The 22,661-nt window shown below is 56.5% G+C and overlaps 5 protein-coding genes across 5 annotated transcripts; 2 read left to right on the top strand and 3 right to left on the bottom strand.

The window, feature by feature from the left end:
* Nucleotides 1-1,628: 1,628 nt before the first annotated feature.
* Nucleotides 1,629-13,151, bottom strand: SCHCODRAFT_02495587 (uncharacterized protein; the record flags this gene model as incomplete). Its single annotated transcript, XM_003033520.1, has 36 exons — nucleotides 1,629-1,679; nucleotides 1,747-1,962; nucleotides 2,005-2,456; nucleotides 2,506-3,046; nucleotides 3,107-4,836; nucleotides 4,887-5,298; nucleotides 5,350-5,526; nucleotides 5,568-5,673; nucleotides 6,050-6,122; nucleotides 6,283-6,343; nucleotides 6,398-6,534; nucleotides 6,621-6,662; nucleotides 6,718-6,904; nucleotides 6,982-7,187; nucleotides 7,266-7,377; nucleotides 7,549-7,650; nucleotides 7,704-7,784; nucleotides 8,406-8,602; nucleotides 8,903-9,006; nucleotides 9,076-9,557; nucleotides 9,619-9,867; nucleotides 9,932-10,132; nucleotides 10,188-10,499; nucleotides 10,558-10,659; nucleotides 10,711-10,992; nucleotides 11,042-11,248; nucleotides 11,369-11,440; nucleotides 11,491-11,652; nucleotides 11,682-11,807; nucleotides 11,855-11,971; nucleotides 12,020-12,190; nucleotides 12,314-12,346; nucleotides 12,394-12,489; nucleotides 12,542-12,625; nucleotides 12,783-12,998; nucleotides 13,053-13,151. 36 exons carry the CDS (start codon nucleotides 13,149-13,151, stop codon nucleotides 1,629-1,631), a joined length of 7,998 nt encoding a protein of 2,665 aa, XP_003033566.1.
* A 1,428-nt stretch (nucleotides 13,152-14,579) lies between these two features.
* SCHCODRAFT_02496431 (uncharacterized protein) lies at nucleotides 14,580-15,780 on the top strand (the record flags this gene model as incomplete). The annotated part of the gene is made up of 3 exons (XM_003032951.2): nucleotides 14,580-15,440; nucleotides 15,492-15,584; nucleotides 15,643-15,780. 3 exons carry the CDS (start codon nucleotides 14,580-14,582, stop codon nucleotides 15,778-15,780), a joined length of 1,092 nt encoding a protein of 363 aa, XP_003032997.1.
* A 1,001-nt stretch (nucleotides 15,781-16,781) lies between these two features.
* SCHCODRAFT_0234537 (uncharacterized protein) lies at nucleotides 16,782-20,119 on the bottom strand (the record flags this gene model as incomplete). Its single annotated transcript, XM_003033521.1, has 12 exons — nucleotides 16,782-16,927; nucleotides 17,101-17,146; nucleotides 17,209-17,247; nucleotides 17,274-17,474; nucleotides 17,498-17,661; nucleotides 17,714-17,982; nucleotides 18,035-18,185; nucleotides 18,211-18,562; nucleotides 18,633-19,216; nucleotides 19,773-19,905; nucleotides 19,952-20,026; nucleotides 20,054-20,119. The coding sequence occupies 12 exons, from the start codon at nucleotides 20,117-20,119 to the stop codon at nucleotides 16,782-16,784; spliced, it is 2,226 nt and encodes a 741-aa protein (XP_003033567.1).
* A 567-nt stretch (nucleotides 20,120-20,686) lies between these two features.
* SCHCODRAFT_02620400 (uncharacterized protein) lies at nucleotides 20,687-20,882 on the bottom strand. Its single transcript, XM_050344996.1, has one exon. The coding sequence runs from the start codon at nucleotides 20,856-20,858 to the stop codon at nucleotides 20,703-20,705; it is 156 nt and encodes a 51-aa protein (XP_050201378.1). The 5' UTR covers nucleotides 20,859-20,882; the 3' UTR covers nucleotides 20,687-20,702.
* A 1,087-nt stretch (nucleotides 20,883-21,969) lies between these two features.
* SCHCODRAFT_02728933 (uncharacterized protein) lies at nucleotides 21,970-22,507 on the top strand (the record flags this gene model as incomplete). Its single annotated transcript, XM_050347114.1, has 2 exons — nucleotides 21,970-22,244; nucleotides 22,297-22,507. The coding sequence occupies 2 exons, from the start codon at nucleotides 21,970-21,972 to the stop codon at nucleotides 22,505-22,507; spliced, it is 486 nt and encodes a 161-aa protein (XP_050201379.1).
* Between the last annotated feature and the right edge of the window lie 154 nt (nucleotides 22,508-22,661).

A 22,661-nucleotide genomic window follows, 5' to 3' on the forward strand; every position in this document is an offset into this window, starting at 1 on the left:
TGCCGGTACGTCGCGAGGAAAGTCCTTGACCCTAATCTTAGGATTTCGCGGCTGAGGTGACCGAGTAGTTGACGCTCGAATTATGAAAGATACGCCCTCCTCCCTTTCGCAGCGTCGACGATGAGCTGACATGATCCCAGGCCTCGCTTTCGCGGCACGCCATGTAGAGCCATTCTTGGAACCCAATAACTCGAGCAACACAAGCAGCTCGACGAGAATAACATGGATTCGACCCCGAGCAGGTTATCAAGGTACGTGGCCCTTGCCCAGGCACCTTCCCAACGTTCACGCATCCTAGAATGCCTCATCGCCGCATTCCACGCCACTTGAACACAGGCCGGGAGCAGTGAGCAAGCGTTCGTAGCTAACGTGCACGAGTTCACGTTGAAATGGACGAAGGTACGTCCTGCTCCCTATCGCGGCATCGACGACGAGCTAATACAATTCCAGACAACGCTCTCAAGCCATCCTCACCGCCTCACGTCAGGTTGGGTCAATCTCGATGCCCTCCAACTCGAACACCTCAAGTTGCATCTCAACGAAAACACCAAATTTCAACCCCCGAGCGAATGGTCAAGGTACATAGCCCCTACTTATGCGTGTTCCCAATGCTCAACCACCCTTGGAATGCCCCATCGCCGCATTCCACGCCACTCAACAGTGGGCTGCGAGCGATGCGGCACCCGTTCGCCCTTCGACCCACTACCCTCCCCCATCACCCCACGTCTCAGCCCGGCAAATTCTCATCCAAGTGGAGCTCCCTGCGTGCCAAGGGAGCTACTATGACGCGCTGAGCCACACGACAAGCAGATTTGTAGACGACGGCACGCGAGGGAGGGGGCGAGGATTGAACGCCGTGTTCGACGTTTTCTGCCTCGCTAGTGGCGCGCGAGCCGTCGCGGGACCCGGGGAAGGTGTTTTGCGGTCCACGAAGGAGGAGAGCGGGGTGGAGAGGGCGAGACGATGCGCAGAGCCGCTGCCGTCTTTGGGTTTTGCTCGTAGCATAGAGCATGTATGCGTAGGATAGACATGGAATATATTGACTTCTACACCCCCGTACATGGCACGAAGGCTAGAAGAGGGCCCGGGGGGGGGGGGGGTCGCCTCCATCCCGCCGCATATCAACTAGTACCCGCCGGAAGGCCTGCGAGAACGCTAGTAAGGCGAGACGCAGGGACGTCGCATGAGGGACTCGGAGATATCCAAGGCGGCCTTGCGTCAGGGATCGAGCTGGTGCGCGTGCTTCTTGGCAATGTGTGGTATGCCATTCAACGTTGGGCGCACTAGCCCCAGTATATCCTTTGATACAACTTATATAGCCGATTCCCCCAGACGCTCTCTGCCCATAGAGTGTTTGATTTATAAAGCCAGTATGGACAGTCGTATGGTCCGGCGGAGAAGCGCGATGCCTTGGTATGAGCAGGTGAAGACTGGCTGTGTACGGCTTGCCCTGCGGATTTTCACTTCCATCCTACAGCATCGTTTTGATTAGCAGGTTGGGCATATCAGGCTGGCGCTTGCCTCGTTCTCCTAGTGCGATTCTAGGTTTCGCTCTGTTCCAATGATGATGTTCGAGGACGAGTTATGTAACCTACGGTATAACGATATGTCAGAAGGCAGCGGTCACCTCATCGTGCTATCATGAGTACCGCGATTTCCGAGCCATCTCCTTGGCAAGTCTACGCCGCGCGCTATCACGCCTGTAATCCTTTAATTGGTTGCTGGCAAGCGAGCCGACAAACTCACGTCACTCAAGTTCACGTAGACAGCTGACCCGTCACCCAGGTCCCATCTCGCTGCCTGCCCTACTACCTGCCGCGGCTCGATGATGCCCATTGTGTTCTTGTACTGCGATGATGTGCGTATAGCCTCGAATCCCATGTTCCAGTATCGAGCGAAGGCGTCGAGATGGCTATCAGGTAGGACGCGGGCGTACTGCACGGCGAATCGAAGACTCCCTTGCTGGATGTATATGTAGCATATACGTGCCGCGTCCCAACGCACCGCGGCTCGATCCGGACGCGTAGACCTGACGCAGATATGCCTATTGCTTCCTTGAGTGCTATAGTATCCCTTCGGAGCAAAGGCGCGTTTATAGCAGGCGATGCTAGCAGCGCCGACCAAGTCGCGCAGATCTCGGGGGACGTTCGTGTGAGACCGTCTGACCACGAGTGGATCGTCATTGGGCCTGCTTTCATTGGCGTCGAAGTCACCGAACACTTCGTCGGCCACATCTTCATCGTCATCCACGTCGCTCAGATCGTCCGCATCGTCCGCATGTTCGGCGTCGTCATCGACTGTGGCATTTTCGGACCACTTCGCCCCGACGAAGCGGTACGCTTTGTCAACCAAAGACCGACAATATTTGAGTATGGGCGGCACGTCGGGTCGCAGAAGCCACTGCCGGAATATAGAGCCCTTAACAAAAGAATGTAGCATCGTGTGTTCACTTTGGCCTGTCCCAAACATCAGTTCTCATCAAGATAAAGCATGAGTGCCACGAACCTATCTTGTGACTCTTTGGGATTCGCTGAAGTTTACCTGCAAGACGCTCGAAGGGGAAGCACCACCAGTTTCTAGCAGGTCCCAGGAGGGACATGAAGTCTGGTATGTGGAAGGCAAGATGGTAGCCAGGGAATATGAAGCCCGGAAAATGACGGCGAAGACCCAGAATATGGTCCCTCAATTGCTCTCGAAACATCGCCTGGTCCGCGTCCGTGACACTATGCTTCACCACCAGGATAGTGTTGCTGGTCAATTGCATGTTCATGTCGAGTATCGGCTTCATATCGTGTGCGCTGGGTATGGCGTACGGAGAGTTCGGGTGCCACATGTGGATCAGGGCAAGAGGGACGTATAATCGGTATAGCCAACGCCATTGATTCGCTTTCAACGTTCCTGCACTCGCTTCGCCAAGGTCTAACGGTGGTTTGTCTTTTAGCCAAGTAGGCACGCTGACCTCTCGAATGACCCGTCGAATCATGTTGATTGTAGGGTCATAGGGAATCACCGTCCAAGGCAATGCAGCAAATGGTTTCGTCATCCTCTGTACAATGTTGAGCTTTCATACGAGGGCGAGGGGAAAGAAGAGGACAAAACCACTCACCCATGCTACAAGGACTTCGATTAGATCCTGTTTAGACATGCTCTGTATCTCGCTCTTCGATTTCCGAGTCTCTTTCTGTACATCCAAGCACACGCGAACAAGAGCTGACATATTTTGGCCCTGCAGCTTCTTGGCGAGTTTGCCTTCTCCTCCGTCTTCTATAGGAGCAACCAGATATCTATGGATCAAGCCAGTCTGGACTGCGGTGCGATATGACGCATCCTCAGTGCTCTCGTTGGATGTCGGAGCTGGAGTAGCTTCCGATGGTGGCGCAGGAGTTGAAGGCGGCGGCGGCGCCGCCGTCGCCGCGGAAGATGAGGAGGGCGGTGGGGGGGAGAGCGGGGGTGGGGGAGTGAAGTCGTAAAAGAACGCAGGTCGTCTCTGCAGGAACGAGTTCTTTGGACTACTGTCCAGACACATAGCCTCCCGAAAGAAACGCTGCAGGACGATCAGAAACCATGTGTGCATGGGATCGACAACAATCTGCCGCGTAGGTGCCCAGTAATCGAATTCCCAGAACTCTGAGTCTCGTGCAGCGTATTGTTCCTCGATGGCCTTTCGCTCACTCCGAGGGGCTGCTTTCCAAAGCTTCGCCGCCGCTCGGAGGATTACGTCGCTGATCTTCACCCAGTTCTCGAAATCGACGCGGCCAAGATGTGCTAAGATCCAGCACCGACAGATGTGGCAGAAGTGATGAGACGTGACGTCCAGTTGCCCGCCGCCCGGTCGCGCTGCTTTTGAATCGGCTATAAACGCGGCGATGACCATACGGTGGATGTGACGATAGGCGAGGTCTTCGGATGCACGGTGAAGCTCCGAACATCCTGAGTACCGAAAGCGGACGCCTCTGGTGTAGGTGAGCTTCATGTCTTGGATGAGGGGACGAATGTAATGGCGGATCTGCCCCTCTTTCGCGCTCGGTTCGTGCGGACCTCTGATGACACCTGCAAGGTATTTGTAGGCATCATCATTGCGCATGTGCAGGGGAAGGTTCAAACAGGTCATTACAATGTGACCGGTCGATGCCGTGCGACCTCGTAGGCGATTGCCCTCCGCATTGAAGAAGTCAACGTGGAGCGCGAATAGCCATCGCTTCTCGGAGCCCCTATGCGCCACGAAGAGCCGGCCGTTCCCACCAGGAGCGGGGAGGCTGCGTATGAGACTGCCATCCTCAACTCCACGTTTCTCGGCCGGTATGGCCTGCTGTTTATCGATTCGTTCGCAAAAGCGGTCGCCCAAAGATTCGATACCAGGAAGCGCGATGAAGCGCCCGAACCAGTCGAAGAAGGGATAATACTCGAATATTTCTTTGGGCGAGCCTGTCTCATCGACTAGTCCGGTGCCACAGAGTGTTTCCGTTTCTGCCTCGTCTCCGGTGTCCTCGCGACATATTGCGGGATACAGAGGTTTACTTGAGGGCGGCACGTAGCTTGGCTCGTACGTGCAACGGCAAGAAGGGCATACGGCAAAGGGGATTGTCCGTATACCAAGGTTGACACGCTTCTCGACCGTGCGAACATCGATAGGGGTGTCTCGCAGGGCGCGCCGCTGTAGGATGTTCGGACCGTCGCCCAGGAAGACCAAAGAATGACCAAAGAGCTTCGTGAGCCTAAGGATGATGTTTGCGCCCTCACGACTGCAGCCGTGAAATATACGGGATGTCAACGCCAAGCAATGGGCAACCAGCGTCGCGGGTTGTAGATCGTCAAACGCTTCCATCCGGAGATGCGCTGTCGATTTACTCAGAGCTGGAAAGCATGCATTGCAAGTTGCTGCTCACCATTGTCCACGCGCAAGGGGGTCATATCAGGGTACAACAATCTATGCGCCTCAAGAAGTGATTCCACAACTTCTAAAACGTCAACCGCACGTCCGACGGCCTCTGTAGCCTCAGGTCGCGTGATCTTCTGGAGCTTTTCGCGCTGGTTTAGAACGACATCCTCGACGCTGGACATAGTCGCCGCGATGAAGTTGCGGGTATCATGCGGTTTTATAGCGCGTAACATGCGTTCGCATTGGCGCAGCGCCGTCTCCACGGACTCCGCTGCTATTCTAGCTTTCTCCGTCGCCTTATTGCGCGAGCGAGCGTCGGTGAGGAAAGACGTCCATGGAGAGCGGTCGCGTGCTTCCACCTGGGATGTGGAGGGATGTTGCTGCGAGGTGGTCGAGCGATCCTTGAACCCTGCCATCGCCTTCATAGTGATCAGTCAACCATCAGCGAGGTATCATCATGGTTGACTCACGTAGCCTCGTATTGAGCGCGGCACCTCGCCGATCTGTAAGACGGTCGCTGCAGCCAGATCGTGGCCAGCTTCTTCGACGGCAAGGCGGTTGTCCTCGAGGATGTCGCTAGACTGATCTGTAGGCCCTAGAGAGGAGCCCTCTGTGACGCCAGGCACTTGGGAACTTCTACTGTGCGCCTGAGGATCGTCCGTATATGTTGACGGTCGTGGGGTTATACATCGTGCTGCAGACTGCGAGCCTGCATCAGAGGCTTGCGAAGAGCGATAGTCATCCCGATCACGCCTGACGCGCGCAGGGGGTTGGCGGACAGGATCTTCAGGTGTCTGTTCTGAGGTCGAGAGGTGAAGTCGTTGTGCAAGACGTCTTGTCACTTCGTCAAGCCCTGGTGGGGTTCCTCGACGCGCGATTGGGGCCGAGCCTGCTGCGCGAGCTGACCGCGACGAAGGCTCAAGGCGACGCAGATTGTCAAAAAATTCGTCGTAACTGTGTTTCGGGCCCATAGCTTAGAGATAAGAAAGATGACAACGCCTCAGGTGAAGACGAAGGTGAAGAGGTGCGCGCCGCACCATGCATGCGACCACGTGCTCAAAAAGCAAGGCGGCAGTTTGTTGAATGGGTTGATGTCAAGTTCATTGAAATTGTAGATGTGCAGGGGAATGGGAGTCCAATGTAGCAGAAGATACAAGACCCCTGTCTTACACTATGACTAGCTTATTGATCCTCCTGAACGTGTATAGACCCCATGCCAGCCGAACAAGGCGCGCCTTTAGACCTGTGTATCACAGCAGTATGGGCACTGCAGGGGGATTCCTGCGCAAGAGGCACGGGTGAATGGATGACTGGGCGGACTGCATTCGGGGGAGGCACAGGAGATGTCGCTTTGCTAGCCCACAAGTAGGTTCTGCGGGCCAGCTGAGGTATACGGAGTGCACCATCCCGCCCTCGGTGCGTCGAGATCATAGCGATGATTGTCGGCGCGTTTAAGAGGAAAATCTAGCGCGTGTCAGAGTCTCGAATTTGCTCGCAGCGCGCGCTGTAGTTGCATACAATGTCGCCGAGACAGTTTCGTACTTCGTCCAGGCACCACTCCTCAGCCGATAAGACGTGCAGGTTGTTGAGTACCCAGCCGTAGCGAACGCTGGGCAAGAGCCGCGAATGACGGCATCGGTTGAGCACTGCATAACCTGAAAGTCGCGTGATCTACCCGCCAGTAACAAGCCTTCAAGCACGTTGTCAACGTTGTTTGCGCGCCTTAAGGCATAATACACACCTTGTCGGGTATAAGGGCTCGTGCCCGCCTTGACACTGTGATCTGGCCGAGTTGTGAGTATGCATGAATAGGGTGAGAAGATAAAGACGCAACTGACAAGGACGACGACGTTCCTGGATATGTTGAACGATGCTCGCTGTGGCCCGACGACTCCGCTTCGCGGAATCATGCCTGACGATCTGCCAGCACGCGCCTCGACCACCGTACGGACTACGACAGCACTCAGTCGTCACTCGCAGTCTTGGGCTCACAAATCGTGGGGTCAGGACCTCGATGTATTCGTCCTTCGAGTGAGAGTCAGCATGCGCCTCAGCACGCGGACCATGCGACTGAGGACTCGCTCGAGTCGGGGATGACGAACTCGGAGAGAACGAGCGCGCTGTGGATGAGGCTGGAGGTGGAGTTCTTCCTCCTCGTGGTCGGGCCAAGCGCCGAAAGCCTCGACACGGTGGAGGAGCTCCTTGATGAGGGAGGAGCGAGGCCCGAGTCTCGAGGGGTCCTTGTCCTTTGCATGGGTGCTCATGGAGCGCAGTGTAGCTGATGTTGTCCGCAATGACGGTGCAGGGGCTAGGGACGAGGCGGTCAATGAAGATGAATGGAAATGGCGGGAGCGGAATTACATGCAGAATGGGGAAAACGACGCACCATCACCAAAGACATCCTCGCCGCAGAGGTAGTCGGCCAGCAACCCGACGGGTTCCTTGAGTTCCCAGGGCTTCTCGTCCTCGTCCCTCTCATCGCCGAAGGTGGTATCGCTCTTTGCCACGTCTTGAAGCAACACTTGTTACACGGAGGTCTCAACATCCTGCGACATCGAGGACACAGATCCAGACATACTCGTGCGCCCTCATATTCTGCCCGTGAACGAGGGTGCGGACCGGCTAAGAAACCCAACCAAGAGCGAGGCCCGTAGCCGCGCGCGGCGCACCTTCTCCACAAAGATGCTCTTCGCGAGCTCCTCCGTGCGTCGGCCCGTCTCCACGAGATGAGGGTGTACCTGCTCCTGTCCCTGCCGCCTGTCCTCGATGGACTACAATAGACCGTCAGCACGGTCTTACGCATTCAAGCCGCATGCCGACTCACGTCGTTCAAGCTAATTGGTCGTAAGCTGAGCCCCGCGCGCCCGGCTTCCTCCAGGTCCTTCGCATTCTCCAGCTTGCCCAGCTTTCAAGTCAAGCAGGCGCACCACAGAAGTCGCTCTCGCGGTCCTCGATTACCGCTTCGCAGGGAAACCGATGATGTGCTTGAAGGTGACCGACCTGAGCGGGAGAAGGAGTGCCGAGTGCTCAAGCATCTCGCGGGATGTGTTGAAGGAGAAGGCTTGGGCGTCGTCGTCGACGTTGACTCGGCTGGCCCGTGAGAGGAAGGCATAGCTTGTCGAATTCGGCGGTGAGGAAGGTGTGCTTGACGAGAAGTTCGGTGTCCTTGCCGCGCGCTTCCAAAGCTGTCGCCAGAGTTCTTAGATGCTAAGGGACGGATGCGATAAGTCAGGTCTCAGCTGAGGTAACAAGCGCACGTACAACTTGTCAAGGAGGTAGACAATGGCTTCGGAGGCGTACGAGCGACGTCGTCCCGATCGTCGGGTCCGATCCTTCGCCCGCGTCCTTCGCCACAGATCGTCAGAGCGAGATGCTCAGGCGAGCTAGGCAGGCTCGCATGTAGCTGACGCCGATGAAGGATGGAGGGAGAGGGAGTGGGGAGGGTCAAGTAGCACGTCCTTGCGCATGTCGCAACTGGAGCTTGCGTCAGAGGCAAGATAAACTCCCCCGTGTGTCTGGGACGTACCTGAGGACGACGATCCTGTACTGCGGTCCGACAATTGACTTGTGGAGAGGGAGAATGTGTCCAAGGCGACACCCCGACCAGCACGACCCCCGGTTCCGATTCTAGGAGGCAACAGTCCACCATCCGCCAGATGCGGTTCGGAAGCACAGCAAGGTCATACGAGCTTTCGATGGTGCCCTGAAGATGCCCGGTTAGTCCTGTTCCCCATCGCATGCAACAGACTCACTGGCTGCATCCACTACCAGATCGCCGACTACCCGTCGTACCCGAACACCCGGCGGCCTGCGACTGTTCTCTGAGTCGCCCGCTTATGCCAAGGGCACCATCAGAGGAGATGCATCACGCGTTCGAAGACAAGTATGCGCGAGGAATCCTCAATGTCATGACGAGAACCGACAAGCGCACTGCGCCTTCCCCGACTATCATCACGAATATTTGTATTCCCCTTTTGGAAGGACGATAGCCATTTTAGGTTAATCGATTGCCTAATTAAAGACCCGTCCGATCCCCATTGTTCGACTGAGCGCCTTCCTTCTCCTCCGGTTTGCTCCACCGGCATTTGCTCAGCGCTGTGTTCAAAGCGGATGGGTACCGCATGTGACTGCGTAATGTCCAGCATACGATAGATATATAGATATACACGAAGCTATATACCACGATTCGCATTTACGACTCTTCCGCCCAAGCATCAGCCTGGAAGATCTCGAAGGGATCGTCGGTCAGTTCCAGCATCAGTTCGACAAGTTCGCCCTGAGCTTCGAGCCAAACCGGGTCATATAACGCTTTCGGAATGCGCTTCGGAGGCGCCTGCCCGCTCGCCTCGTCAACTCGCACCCTCGGCGTCTTCGCTCCCGCCCGCTTATCAAAATACATCCGCGCCAGAGCTGGAGCCTCATCCACCTTCGCGAACAGATCCCTGAGCTCGGGGCGGCGCCAGACGGGATTCAGGACCTTGTGGTATCGCCTCTTGGTGACGACGCCGCTGTCGTGCTCTATCTCTTCGTAGTCGGTCTCCTCGTCAGACATCCCCTCAAAGCCCAGTGCTTCCACCGCCCTCATGACATAGGACCAGTACGCGAGCGCCTCCGGCTTGTTGCTAACCCTACATGCGGTGCGCAGGACGCCTGCGTACCGCAGACGAGCTAGGGCTTTCTAAGCAAGGAAGACAAGGGTCGTCAGCAATAGCTCGCGTCAGGCCGAAGGATCGATTTACCGTCTGCCTGCTCGTTGTGACTCGACGCTGATCATTGTAAGCTTGGTGCGCCTCCCTGAACCTCGCTATCGCGTCGACCACGTCTTCGCCTGCCTGAGGCACTACAGACGCGATCAACCTGTACATGCGACCGAGGCGGGTATCAACACCACGCTTGATCCTGTCGGCGTCAACGACTCCGAAGCGCCCATCACCGCCATCCCGGTCAGTTATCTCCTTGACTTTCCCGCAAAGCAACTTCGCCACGCGCTGCAAAGCAGTATGAGATCTCATGTACGTGACTGGTTGAAGCCGCGAGTGAGAGAGAACGAACCTGGTTCCATGCTGACCCAGACAGCTCATCAGTGGTCGCAAGGCCGTTGGTATCGAGCCTCAGGTCTTCCAGGTCCGGCCCGTGCGACCTAGGATTTCGTCGGAATGCGTCAAGCTCCTCGTCACTGACGGGTTCCAGCGCGACAACATGATACACCAATTGTATGCCCATCCCTCGTAGGATCAGGCCGAGTACAAGATTCTGTGGTTCCGGCGTCAATAGCGGCCACCTTAGCGTGTAATGCAGAGCAACGAACGTTGAAGTTCTTCTTCATGGTCTGCGGGGCGTACAGCGCACCAGGAGCAATCTTTTCCTGGAGGAACCTGCGAGCGATGCGCGAAACGGGCGTCTTTGGCTCTACGTCGTTGCCGTCGTCGTCGTAGTCGTTGTAGTCGTCGTAGTCGTAGTCGTCGTCCATGTCGTTGACGTCCTCGAACTTGGCACGGCGCAATGGTCTGCTCCGAGTAGGATGCGACCTGGGTCTCTCCCTATTGCGCCGGGGTACCTCTTCGTCATCGGCGTCACAGTCCTCCCCCATATCGCCAACGCGGCCGTATCTAGAAGGACGCTGGTAGTGGACGCATTAGTGGACATTCTCGTACCGAGTCGTGAAAAAACACATGTACCGCTTCTCTCGAGTACGGGCTATGCCGTGAGCGCGGCGTGTGCTGTCCGTCATGCGCCCCCTTCGCCGAGCGGGGCCCGCGTTTGCGCGGAGACGGTGTCCGCTGGAAGGTTGTTGAGTTTCAACGGCTCTCAGAGTATACAATTCAACTTACTAGGGGCGAGCCCAGCTTGAACTGATCCAGGGCGGTCAAATGGTCAGCGACATCGACCCCTCGGAGCTTTTGTTTGGGCATGTTGAGACCCGCCGCGACCCGTCTGCCCGGCGTACCAGATGCGACCCGTCCCTTCGGCGTACCGGCCACAGAACCCTTATCATTCTCCGTCAGTGATCGCAGAGAGCCCGGTATGATTGAACTCGAGCATACCAGATTTGTCGGGCATTCTGCTGCCCCGTGGGATGGGCGCGGTGCTTCATGCTCTTCGAGGTCCAAGCCCTGCCAGCGTCGATAAATACATATTTCTCGCAGGTCGTCAGATACGGACCTGATCGTCCACGTCCATTGCCACCTTGCCTCGTCCATCCAAGTTCAGACTCGGGGGCCGCGGAGTAGCCACGCGGCCTGACCGGTTGTCCCCTCGGGAAACGTTCTGTATGCCATGAGCGTCCGCAGGATTATATCGTGTCCTGTAACCGACCTTGAGTTGATGTGTACCAACTTCCTTCCCCATGACAGACGACCGACAAGTTTGCTGCAATCGCCTTCAGCGCTTCCTTCATACCCTGCGGAATCGCTCACCTGATGAGCCTGGGTGCAGGCCTTGGGGCGACACTTGTCAGCAACGTTCGATGATATACATCGCAGTTCGTACCTTCTGCGTGGCACCGGTTACCAGCGCCTCAGACGTTCCGCGTGCGTCAACATCCGCGTCCTGCCAATCCGCCTTGAAGTGTAGTCGTCAGCGACGTCGATACGAAGGCGAACGATACCCACCGCCAAAGCAGACAATGCGGCCCTCATCCGCTCCAGCTCAGCCCGTCGAGCGACCATTTCGTCCTCCAATCGCCGCTTCTTTTCAGCCAGCGGATCCCCAAAGTCGCGCAATTCCTGGTAGGCCCGCTCGGATTGCCGCTTGTCCACCAATTCCATATCAGGCTCACGACTCGATAAGATCGTGTACACACCTGCAAATCAGCGATCTCTGACGCTGCCTCCTGTTCGACCCTTTTTCTCGCTGCAGTGCATTCGTTCAGGAGTGCGGTCGCACGCTCGAGCTGCTGGACAGTTTGGTATTTCTTTTCTTGCAAATTCTGGGCTCCACGATCAGCGCCAGCACGTAGTGCCCGGCTCGACGAACCTCCACCGCCTGCTCCAACTCGCCAATTTCACCCGCAAGTTTTTCTTTCATGTACATCCATTTGTCCCTATCCTTCAGCTCTGCATCGAGAAGAGCTTGCTGGTCTGCAACTAAGGTCTGAGAAGATCAGTCACACGATGACAGGGTTGTAAACTGCTCGCTTACCGTACTAGCTTGTATGCGATCATTCAGTGCCTGCAGCTGTTTCGTGTGTTGCCTCTCAGCCGTATCCTTGCTCTCATTGAGTCGCTGGAGGGTGTCCAGGAGTTCTCTTCGTTGAGCAGATCGCGATTGCGCATCCGCATTTGCATCATCTGCGCAGGTGTCCCTTGCGAGCTGGTTGTTGTCAAGAGAAGTACGTAGGAATTTTCCTGATAGCTTACTCGGAGGCGAGCTATCTCGGCCTGTATAGCCAAGCATGAGTACGTCGTATCGTGCGCGATCCAACGCGTGGCCCACCTGCAAATTGTGGATCTTGTCCCGATATGCTCCCTGCCAACGATCAGCATTAATGCACGGCTAGCTCCATGGGAGATTACCTTATCTTGAATATGGCGGGACGACTCGGGGATGAGGGCTGTCTCGATTTGCAGCGCCCGGTCATTCTCGACCCTTTCCAATTGATATCGTAGGGACTGACGGGAAAGTTCGTAAGAGACTCGGAAATATCGTTCAGGGTCTCCTCACCTGGTTGTCATCTTGTAAACCACAGACGGTGGAACGAGACACATTAGGCTCGTCCCTGAGTTGATTAACCTGATGCTCGAGTTGCTAGGCAAAGCCGATGTCGATAGAAGGTTCAATAAGATAGAGAGGAGAGACCCACGACCAGCTGACCATTCACTCGGTCCAAGATAGAAGACGACGTGATAGTTGTCGTGTCCTGAGGTAATCTGAGATAATGCAGCAGATAGGACGCCGGGCGTACCACATGTTGCGGAAGGCCCCGCAAGCTTGCTATGAGTTCTTCTTTCACAGCGATCTCGAACGAGGCCAGCGCAAGTTGACGGGCCAAAGCATTGTTAATCTCGACAGCACGGCGTTTGACTTCGCCACGCTCCAGCATGACACGACGCCACTGAACGTTAAGCTGTAGCTCCGGTTGGGTCTCTGCACAGGACTGAATATACGGCGCGTCGTGGTCCTGTGATCACGCATGAGGAAGTTCGAGGTGATAGCAACGTGCCAAATAACTGACCACATTGAGGGATCGAGTCAGAGTGGGAAGCGACCGGATGTTCGATGTTTCGTTGTCATCTGCAGGATCATGCGTGGATGGTGCGGGTGATGATTGCATAGTCAGAGATCACTCTGGTTGGCGGAGAGCGCTTCAAGTCGATATAGGAAAGAAGTAGATGGGAGTTGAGAAGCAGGACGAGGAGCGAACTGAGAACAAAGGGAGCCAAGGTCACTTGCGTGACACTGAGCAACGCATGGGGAGGCCGTCAATCGTGATAATCGTTCATCTCTGGCAAGCGACAGCGATGCGCGAGTCATGGCGCTATCATGGTCGCGTTGCTCGGCCGTATGTTTCGGTCGTTGGATGAACGAGATGACACGGGGACGTCGATGTTGGCGACGCCTCTTGATTCGTCGCGGGGCGCCTAGCAGTGTCCAGTATGCTCGCCGCAGGTTCGCGCCTGTCAGAGGGTAAGCCTGAACCTCGACGCCCGACTGCAATGTCACCTTCAGTTCGCAAGTTCGCAGGTCGTCGCCAGCCGATCATCGGCTCCCTCGACGCATAGCTCATGAACGTCGAGCAAGTGGAGAGCTGCTTCTTGAGAGATGGCTTATGCAGCCTCATACGACAACGGTCGACCCTTCTTATCACGCGGAAGCCGCTTCGTCCGTTATATATGTTGCCGTGGGTCGCCTAGTGCGCGCGACGGGCGAGAGGGCGTATGGGGATGGCGGAATGGGAGGGGATGGGTAGGCAGGAAGAAAAGCGCGGATTGAGACGGCTGATAACGATGTGCTTGAGGTGTTTGCATCTGAAAACCCAATGTCAAGTGGGGGAATAACCTCGATGAGCTGTGTACGCACGGTAGGACGAACCGCTCCAATTGCAGGAGGGGCACTTTTTGCCGCTGTCGGAGAGTAAGCCTAAGGCCATCCGGCTGCTTGATTGGGTGTGCCGAAGGTGCGCGAGGTGCGCGGGGTCCACAAGACGAAGAGGGGGGACTAGAGTTCACGATACGTTCGGCGAACCGTAGCCTGTGAACCGGCTCTGGCGCACGGCCGGCGAACTGCGAGGGCGAGGCCAGAGGGGACAGCGGTTCTCGCGCGACACAGCGCGCATCCTGACGCCGGTTGGTCTGCGAGTATTGCTGGCCGTACAATTTCTGGGCTTATGGCTGCTAAGGCGCCATGACGGCAACGATCAGACTGCGTCCCGAAGATCTGACAAGTCAAAGTATCCCCTTTTGGTAAGTCGATTGGTTTATCTTATCACAAGCACGAGGCTTGGCTCTAGCCTTCTGCCGACGCTAGGGCCCATGAAAGAGACGTCCCTCCAGATGCCCTTGCAGAATGCACTTGACCATTGTGCCAGCACCCGCTGGGGCTATTCAGTGGCACTCTGCGTCTCTCCGGACCGTGCAGAAAGCGTTTCGTGGTGTGTCCAGCCCATTCGACGAACAAAGGCCTTTCCTACTGACCTGCCTGACTGCAGGCGTATATAAACCTCCGCCGTGGTTCTGAAGGTCCACCGTCCTGCTCTCCCGACATGCACCCGCGGCCGCGGATTCGATCCAGCCAACACATCGAGCTTGTCTTCAATCACCAGTTCTACGATGTGGCCGATCGCGAACCACTCCCACTGGGTCCGCTAGCTTCGCTGGGACCCATCCGCACCGCGCAGAGCCGGCGTCATTCTCCGTACACTCCTGCACACTCCAGGCCGTCGTCGGCGTCTCCTGCCTCCTCCCGCCAGACATCGCCTTCTTCCGTCGAGCAGGGTCGCACGATGTCGCCAGTCGCGCTGCGCGGCCGCGCATCCATCTCTGAACTCGACTACGCCGAGGATTCGGATGGTAGTGATGATGGTCTTTATCAAGGACGAGCGGTCAGCCGGCAGCCTCGCGTTTCTCTTCGAATGGAGAACTCCCTCGATAGCAGCTCCGATGACTGGCTGGATCATGCTGACAACAGCCCGGACGACGACCGCCACGCTGCTCCTGCCGCTGCACTCTCGGCCTATGAAGAGCACGAGCCGAGCACTCGGACTGCACGAAGGTCGTCCCGAGCGCCTTCCACGGGACGGACCCATCTTGGCTCGGCAGTTCGGAGCCATCCTTCTTCGGGAGCGCGAGATCACGCTTCCACAGCACCAAGGAGCCACCTTACCTCTCGGGGGCGAGACCGCGTGTCCTTCTCCGCACGGGAGCAGGCCTCCAATGCGCGGCAGCCCGCTCACTCGCGGGCGCGAGATGGTCCATCGCGACCGCGAAGCCGATCTCTGTCCGTTGTGCCGGATGGCAGCACCAAGATCCCAAAGCCGCCTGGTGAACCTGGAAGACCCAATAGCGGTGGTTATAATCTTGAAGAGAAGCTTGGTTGGCCGCGGAAAAAGTATCGTGAAGTGCTGGTATGTTGTCATCAGTCAGGTGTTGCGGTTTTAGTGCTGACGATTGTTGAGCGCAATATGAACCGCCTTGTCGAGATGCATCTCCAATGCGACAGATCTGTTACTAGGCAGCTGCCCGCGCGTTACGCTGTTTACGAGGCCGAGGTAAGCTCTGCTGTGCTTTCCTTCGCTCGGACGGGGTGGCTACCCCTCTCCTTGACAGGCTTTGGCGCAGTACCCGGAGATGGAGGAACGTTTTGAAGGTGGATGGCCCGTTCGTGCTTTTGCAATCAGCCATCTGCACTACATCCAGAACAACTCAAGACGCATCACCCACAGCCAGCGATCTGCATCAACTTGAGGATTGAGTAAAAGCCTGCCGTGCACGATGGACATGTCTTGTATGGTCTTCACGCCCAGCGTTAACGTTTCTCACCTGTCTGTTCTATAAAGTCATTTCCGGTCTATGATCGTACTAGTAATTCCACCTTAGGCTGTAGGCCAAATCGTAACCAACCCCATGCTTAACCTCTCTTTTTCTATCTCTGCGTTAAACCGCAGGTAACTACAGTACGAAGACGCGCTGGCCCGTGAGTAGGCACCTCCGCCATAGCCTCTAAAGCGTCCGTCCTCCACGGCGATCTCCATGTGGCCATTACCGGCTTGAAGTCCAAGTGGAGTTGCAAGTCAATTGTTCTTATTCGATCAGGGACTGAAAATTCGGACATAGCCAGCGTGGTCTAGTCTCGAACCCAGCCGTTCGCCCCGCCACGGTCTTCCCAGCTTGGACCCACATCTCCACGCGGGAAACATGGCGTCCACGAGGGCGGTATATCGGCGGTAATGGAAAGTGAAGCCCTTGTGTCGCCCGCGGGCACCGACTTTTGTCGGTGCCTGAACCGAAGGAACGTGGGCCGGGCCGCAGGCCCCCGCGACACATGGGATGGGAACGAGACTACAGCTCCGTCCATTTCAGGACATGCTCGGCGCTCTTCGCGCCGGCCATTCTGACGCAATGTCAAGAGTATACCTGTTAGCTACGTAGGGCGGATAGGGCCGTTCCTCTCTAGGGACCTCCCCCGAATAAACAAACCTTCCTTTCTTCCCACAGAGACTAGATAAGCGCCGGCGGTGCTGGCTCACAACCTTGCTTGCGAGATCAGGTTCGATTCTCGGAAGATCAAGGTACGAAGGCAGTATAGTACAGATTTCAGTACGCCATCGGCGATATCACATTCACTTTCGAGGAAGAGCAATCGGAGCCTGCGAACAAATCAGTCCGAAGAGGATCAGAGGAGAGCGAGACGGTGGCACTTACAGCTACATTTTCTTCAAGGGGGAGCCCGACTTCACACCTGCATCTCATTTCTTGCCAGCGCTCGCGCGAGAGAGTACATTCAGCCCCACGAGCTCATAGGAGAACACGGAGCGGTTAGCGATGGCGTAGTGTAGTGGCGGAGCTTTGCACGCGACGTGGACAAGGGAGCCGCCAATAGTATCTTGATACCCTACGGGTGGATGATGTAGCCGTTTTCGTGCGCGGGAAGGGGAACGACCCGGTGCGACTTGCGGATGAGGTCGACGTCGCGGGTGGCTTGGGTGGTGTGGAAAGGACACTGGCCTATGTCAAAGAAGGGAGGCTTGCCTTTACGGATTGCTGATCAGAGAGACTGCGCATTACTCTGATTCGTCGCCGTGCTACTCGCGTCCGCCTCCTGCTTCTTGGTCTGCACCATTTGCAAGGACATGTCAGCGCCGGAACGCCAACGCGACAGCGGTCGTGACTTACCTCCTTCAGAGCATCCATACGCATCTCATTCTCCGATGCCTTCACTTCGTTCATGCGTCGCGCACGCTAACGAGCTGCCCGTCGATGCACTCCATCCCCGTCTGGGTGACGTCCGCAACCGCCTTCTGATTCTGCTTCCTCACCAGCTCCATCACCAGCGGCTTCAGCGTCTTATACAGCAGGTCGTGCTTTGAGTCGCGAATGCCGAACTTGAGGCTGTCAACCTTAACCTTCACGGACTTGACCTTCAGGACCGACGACTTGTCCTTCGTGAATTGGTGACAACGACGGTCGCCTTGAGATTCTCGCCACCGAGGACGATATCAGCGAAACCGGAGTCGGAGATGGTCGGGAAGCCGGACTTCTTGCTGGAGTAGAAGGCGACATCGTGGAGGTAGGCCTGCACCTGGCTGAAACCGAGCGTGAACTCGTGCTTGCCCTCGTCTCTGATGCCTGCAAAACGTGTCAGCTACTGTTGAGACGGGGGCGGCGACGATCAACATACTGACATATGGGCTGTACTTGAAGTGGTCGTTGGCGCGAACCTTGATGATGTTGGGGAAGAGGTTGCGGCCTGAGAACACGAGGTTCTCGATGACGATGTCGAACGCGTCGTCAGTGTACACAATGCGCGGGATGGGCACGTAGCCGATCATGACGACATTGGGAAGGATGGCGTGGCGGATGTTTGCCCAAAGCTCGGACTTGAAGGCGAGACGGCCCTCCGAGTCGAAGAGCAGGTCCTTGGTGAGGCGCGCCAAGTCCTGACCGAAGCTTACCCAGAACATCAGCACAAGCGCGGGAGGAATGCGAAAAAAAGGGGCACCGAACGTTGAGCGTGTTCTCACCCATGACGCGCCTAAAGGTGGCGATCGACTGGAAGACGTTGTCGAAGTGGCCCTTGTACTTGTCCTCAAAGAAGACCTGGCCGGCTCGTTGCACTCGTCCTTGAGCACGAGGCCGAGCTGGAGGAGCAACTGGGAAGGAGTCAGCCTCACTCACCGTGACCCCAGCGTAGAGGATTAACCCTGTGAATGTAGGCGTTCGCGTTCTTCAAGCACTGTTTCAGCGCCGGATCGTTGCGCGCATCATCCGCGAGCGCGTTCGCCGCGTCGAAGATCATGTCCATGCTGACGCCGTTCGCGAAGCGCTCGAGGAGCAGGCGAAGCTGACCCCACGCTTCGTTGAGGGACCCGTCGTTCTTCGACGCCTTCGCTGTATGCTTCGCGTGCTGCTTGCCAATCTCCTTACTGTGCTGGAAATACGACGAGATGGCGTCGAGCAGCCAGGGGATTGACTCCTGATAGTCGTTGTGGCTTCGGCACTCGACAATGACCTTCTTCATGCGATAGATCTGAAGGAAGGGTAGGTAAAGAAGGAAGTGCGGTAAAGAAGGAAGTGCGAAGGGAGGTCAGAGGACGTACGTATCGGTCGCGACGCTCCTGCGGGAAGTAGTCGTCGATGGTATCTTTGCCGCAATCGACACGCTCACGGGCCTTGTCCTTGTGCTGGCCTAAGATCTTCGCATGCATGCCGTCGCGGAAGCCCTTCGCCTTGTTCATCAAGTTGCGCGACTGGGTGCCGTTGGCATTGGTGACAGGCAGAAAAATCGCTGGAAGTGCGTCGGCTTGGGCGCGCGAGCGCGAAGCGAGGAGGCAAACATGCCTCGATTCAGACGAAGAAAAGGTTTGCTCCTCATAATTCTCGAAGTCAGCCGGCGCGCCGGCGGTCATGTTCGTCACTGGGCGCTCGCCGTCACTGTACATCTCCGCCTGCGCCTGCACCTGGTCGGCGGGCGCCTTGGCCTGACTTCCGGTCGCCTTCGCCTCCTGCAAGAGCTGCTTCTCCTCCTCGAGCTGCTCACGGGACTTGAACTTGCCCTCGCTCGTCGTCGCGGGCGAGCTCGTCCTCGCTAGGGTGAAGCTTGCCGGCAGCTTCGGAGGCGCCCTTCGCAAAGACGTCGCGGCCGATGGTACCGCAGTCGCTAAGGAGCTTGCGGACGTCGGAGCTGGTGAGGATAAGCGACTGAGCGTGCGGAGGTGATGCGCAGACCGACAGTGAACGTTCGGGCGGAAGACGATGTATCCTGCTCATTAGGGGAATTTAACGATATTGTAAAGAGCGTATGCTGGAGGACTGCGCTGCGCGATTATCACTAAGGTCCATCAACGACATGATGTGTTGTCAATGTTGAGGCAGGGTACGACTTGCTGGTGCCGACGTTGTAATAGTCAATCGGCGTCAGCACCGGAGTGAGGGACGGATTCCGGCTGTATGGTTTTGCTCAGAGGGGCGTTACGCGGAGCGCAATGCACATACACTCACTGCATAAAGAGGGCTAGCAGCATGGCGGTGTTTGCACAATTCGTGAGCGACACGATACCCATCAATAGCATCGCCGGTATAGCATAAACCAACACGTGTAACGACGGGGGCAAACGTACAAGGCCATCATGGGGGAAAACACATTGAATGTGAGCGCTACGCACAGCAGACATGATGAAAAAAGGAAATCGGGCGGCGAACAAATGGACGTGGAGGGGTCGAGGAAGAGAGTAAGTTACCAGGGTCAGCCGACCGACGCGGTTCTGCCGCTGGGAATGACGTTATCGATGCTGGTGGACTGAAGCGCTCATCAAATTCGGCCAACGTCCACATGTACTTGACGAGCTGGAGGCTGGAGCTTGCGAGTGGACGCTGCAAGCATGTGGGAAAGAGACAATCTGCGCTGTAAAGAGCTTACGTTACCATTCTGTATGTTGTGTTTCTCCTTGATCCCGTACTTCCGTGGCGCAGCGGTTTGAGAGACCGCTACTTGCTGCACAATGCGTGTTCGATTACTTACCGGTGGCCATGGTGAATTTGAAGCGCCATTGGATACATTTTCATGCTCTACGTCCTGCTCGTTCATCGTAGGTTAGGTGCTAGGAACGAGACCGTGCAGGGACGGTGGGGGGAGAGCGGAAAAGACTGCGCATATCTTTGGGTGCTCGAATTCGCGACGATTGCCTAAAGCAGGTGTTTGTACATATATTGCACGAAGGATCCGTGATGGCCATGAAGACACATGTCACATGAGATAGACCTTGCAAGCAAGGTGATATAGTGGACATGAAGGAGACTCGGGAGGAGAAGATACTCCTCACCGATTCGTTGCGATTGAAGTCCAATATTTCACGTGGCACGGACCCGCATTGGCACGTGCCTTGTTCGTTCTTGCTGCCAATATGAATCGCTGCCCTTTCCGCTGTTCACGAGACACGCCATAAGTGCGCAAGGAAATGATTGCTCGTGAACGCCTTAGGGGACCCCCCGAGCTTGCGAGGGAGGGGAGAGGCGGAGCGAGCAATGTGCTATCACGTGAGTCAAGGAGGGGCCCGTTCACGGGCCAAACGATAGTTTCGCCTCGTCATCGCTGTTTTCGCTACGCTGTCCCCGCATTTCTTGGAATTTCGCTATGGTCAAAATATGAGTTTGGGTCTGCTCTACGCTGGCTAACATCCTGCGAAGTTCCGTCCCGAGCGCTCGACTTTTTGGGTCCGATCCCCAAAGCCGCCGTTTCGCGTTCGAATCTCGGTCTTTCGCTTCGCTTGAAAGCCGAGCCCCTTCCTTTCACCCATCGCCACCCTCTTCTCGAATTTGAGCAACATACGTCGGCTAGTTCTTATGCAACATCGCTCGTGCACCTTCACGCTAGGCTACGCCTGGCCTTCGAGTGCGATGACGCCACATTCACAGCACATTCTTTCGGTATTTGCCGCTGCACATTGCTCGACCTACGGAGTAGGTTTCCTAGCGAGTACCCTGCGGTCCTGCCGCACGCCTATGTTAGTGTCTCTGGTGATCACAGCGCTGAATTTTCTTGCGCAAATGCTCGTTTTACGACTGATAGGTGAAGCAGAGCTTATCGGCATCTGCCGGCCCATGTTGGGAGGTGACCGCGTGTGACGCGGCGAAGACCTTGTAGGTTAGTTCGGTTTCAAGGGGTCTTCGCCGCGAAACCGAAGTAACCTACAGTTGGTTGAACCGAGCAGACGCCTTTCCGTCACCCTCACCTTCTTCGACCTAAATCACATAAGAACTATCGACCACTATTAGCTCGAGAAGTACGCCGATACGGCGGAGAACTGAACAAGCTAAGCACTTCAAGTCCAATCATCAATCGCTTACCAAACTCATGGCGCAGCGGGAATGCATCGCACGTCATCTCATCCCGCGCTACCGGCCAAGAGATGTCGACGAGCAACCACAAAATAAATTACTCCCGTCCCTGAGGCGGCCAAGCACACAAGGCCCGAGTACGAGCGCCTCGAGCCATTTGCGGCACCGCCATGGCATCGCACGCCCCAAGACTATGAAGGGAGGTTATTCGTATGAGAAGAAGATGGCCAATGCGCATCGCGCGAAGGTGCAGGGAAGGCACCTTCTCATGTACACCGACGGATCTCAACGAGAGGTGAACGGAATCCGCCGGGTCGGCGCGGCGGTGGCGGGCGTGAATTCAAGGCTCTCGCGCATGGTCTGAGAGAAGCCGCGGAAGTGTATGCTGGACAACTCGCTCATGCTAGCGAGCCAGTCTGTCACCAACTTCGCCAGAGAAAACTCCCACCTACGCCATATCCTCTCCTTCGCTGACAACACCGCTGCTATCGGTACTATATTCGATTCGAGGCCACACGCCGGTTAACGATACTCTCGCGTTGTTTACGAGAGGATCTGCGAAGTCGTCGACAAGGACGAGCACCTCAATCTGGAAATCAAATGGTACCCCGGCCACACGGACATTGTCGGCAACGAGCGAGCGGACGCGCTCGTCAAACGCGCAGCAGAAGAGCACTCGACGAAGGCTCGCTCAAAGAGGAGCGCTCTGCGCCGAGTGTGGGAAGTGACAGTGACTGTAGTATGACGACGCGAGCGGGACCGACTGACAGGAAGGTTCGCCGTCGCAAACCACATACCACCCTCACTGCAGCTGCTCGCACATATTCGGGACCTCTGCGGGGACTGGGAGCTGTACGAATGAGTAGTACAGTGTCGTACAGGACACGAATCCCTAGGTGAGTACTACAAACCCTTTAGCCCGGCGAGAACATTGACTGCCCCTGTGGGGAAGCAGCTCAGACACGACGTCACGTTCTACAAGACTGCCCCCTGTAATAAGGGCAGCGACATACCCCGCGACTTGTCCGAGGACACTGGGCACGCTCATGAAGACGAGACAATCGCGCGCGAGATCGCACGCGTCGCGGTGGGAAGAGGAGCCCGCCCCGGGGGAGGAGGGTATAAGAATGGAGGATGAGGAATGGGGCAAAGAGGAGGAAGAGGATGGGGAGGAGTGAGGGGCCGGACAATGAGTAGTAGAGGAAGGAACTTCACTAGCGCTTCGGCGCACGGCACCGGCCACACTTCGACGAGTTGATAGTCGATTGTTCTCAGTCGACGTAGGTCGAAGA

This window comes from Schizophyllum commune (genome assembly GCF_000143185.2).
Source record: "Schizophyllum commune H4-8 unplaced genomic scaffold SCHCOscaffold_4, whole genome shotgun sequence".
NCBI lineage: Eukaryota > Fungi > Basidiomycota > Agaricomycetes > Agaricales > Schizophyllaceae > Schizophyllum > Schizophyllum commune.

Excerpts from the sequence above, each read along its gene's own strand:
- SCHCODRAFT_02620400 (XM_050344996.1), bottom strand. The coding sequence starts at position 20,858 with ATGTTGCTCAAATTCGAGAAGAGGGTGGCGATGGGTGAAAGGAAGGGG.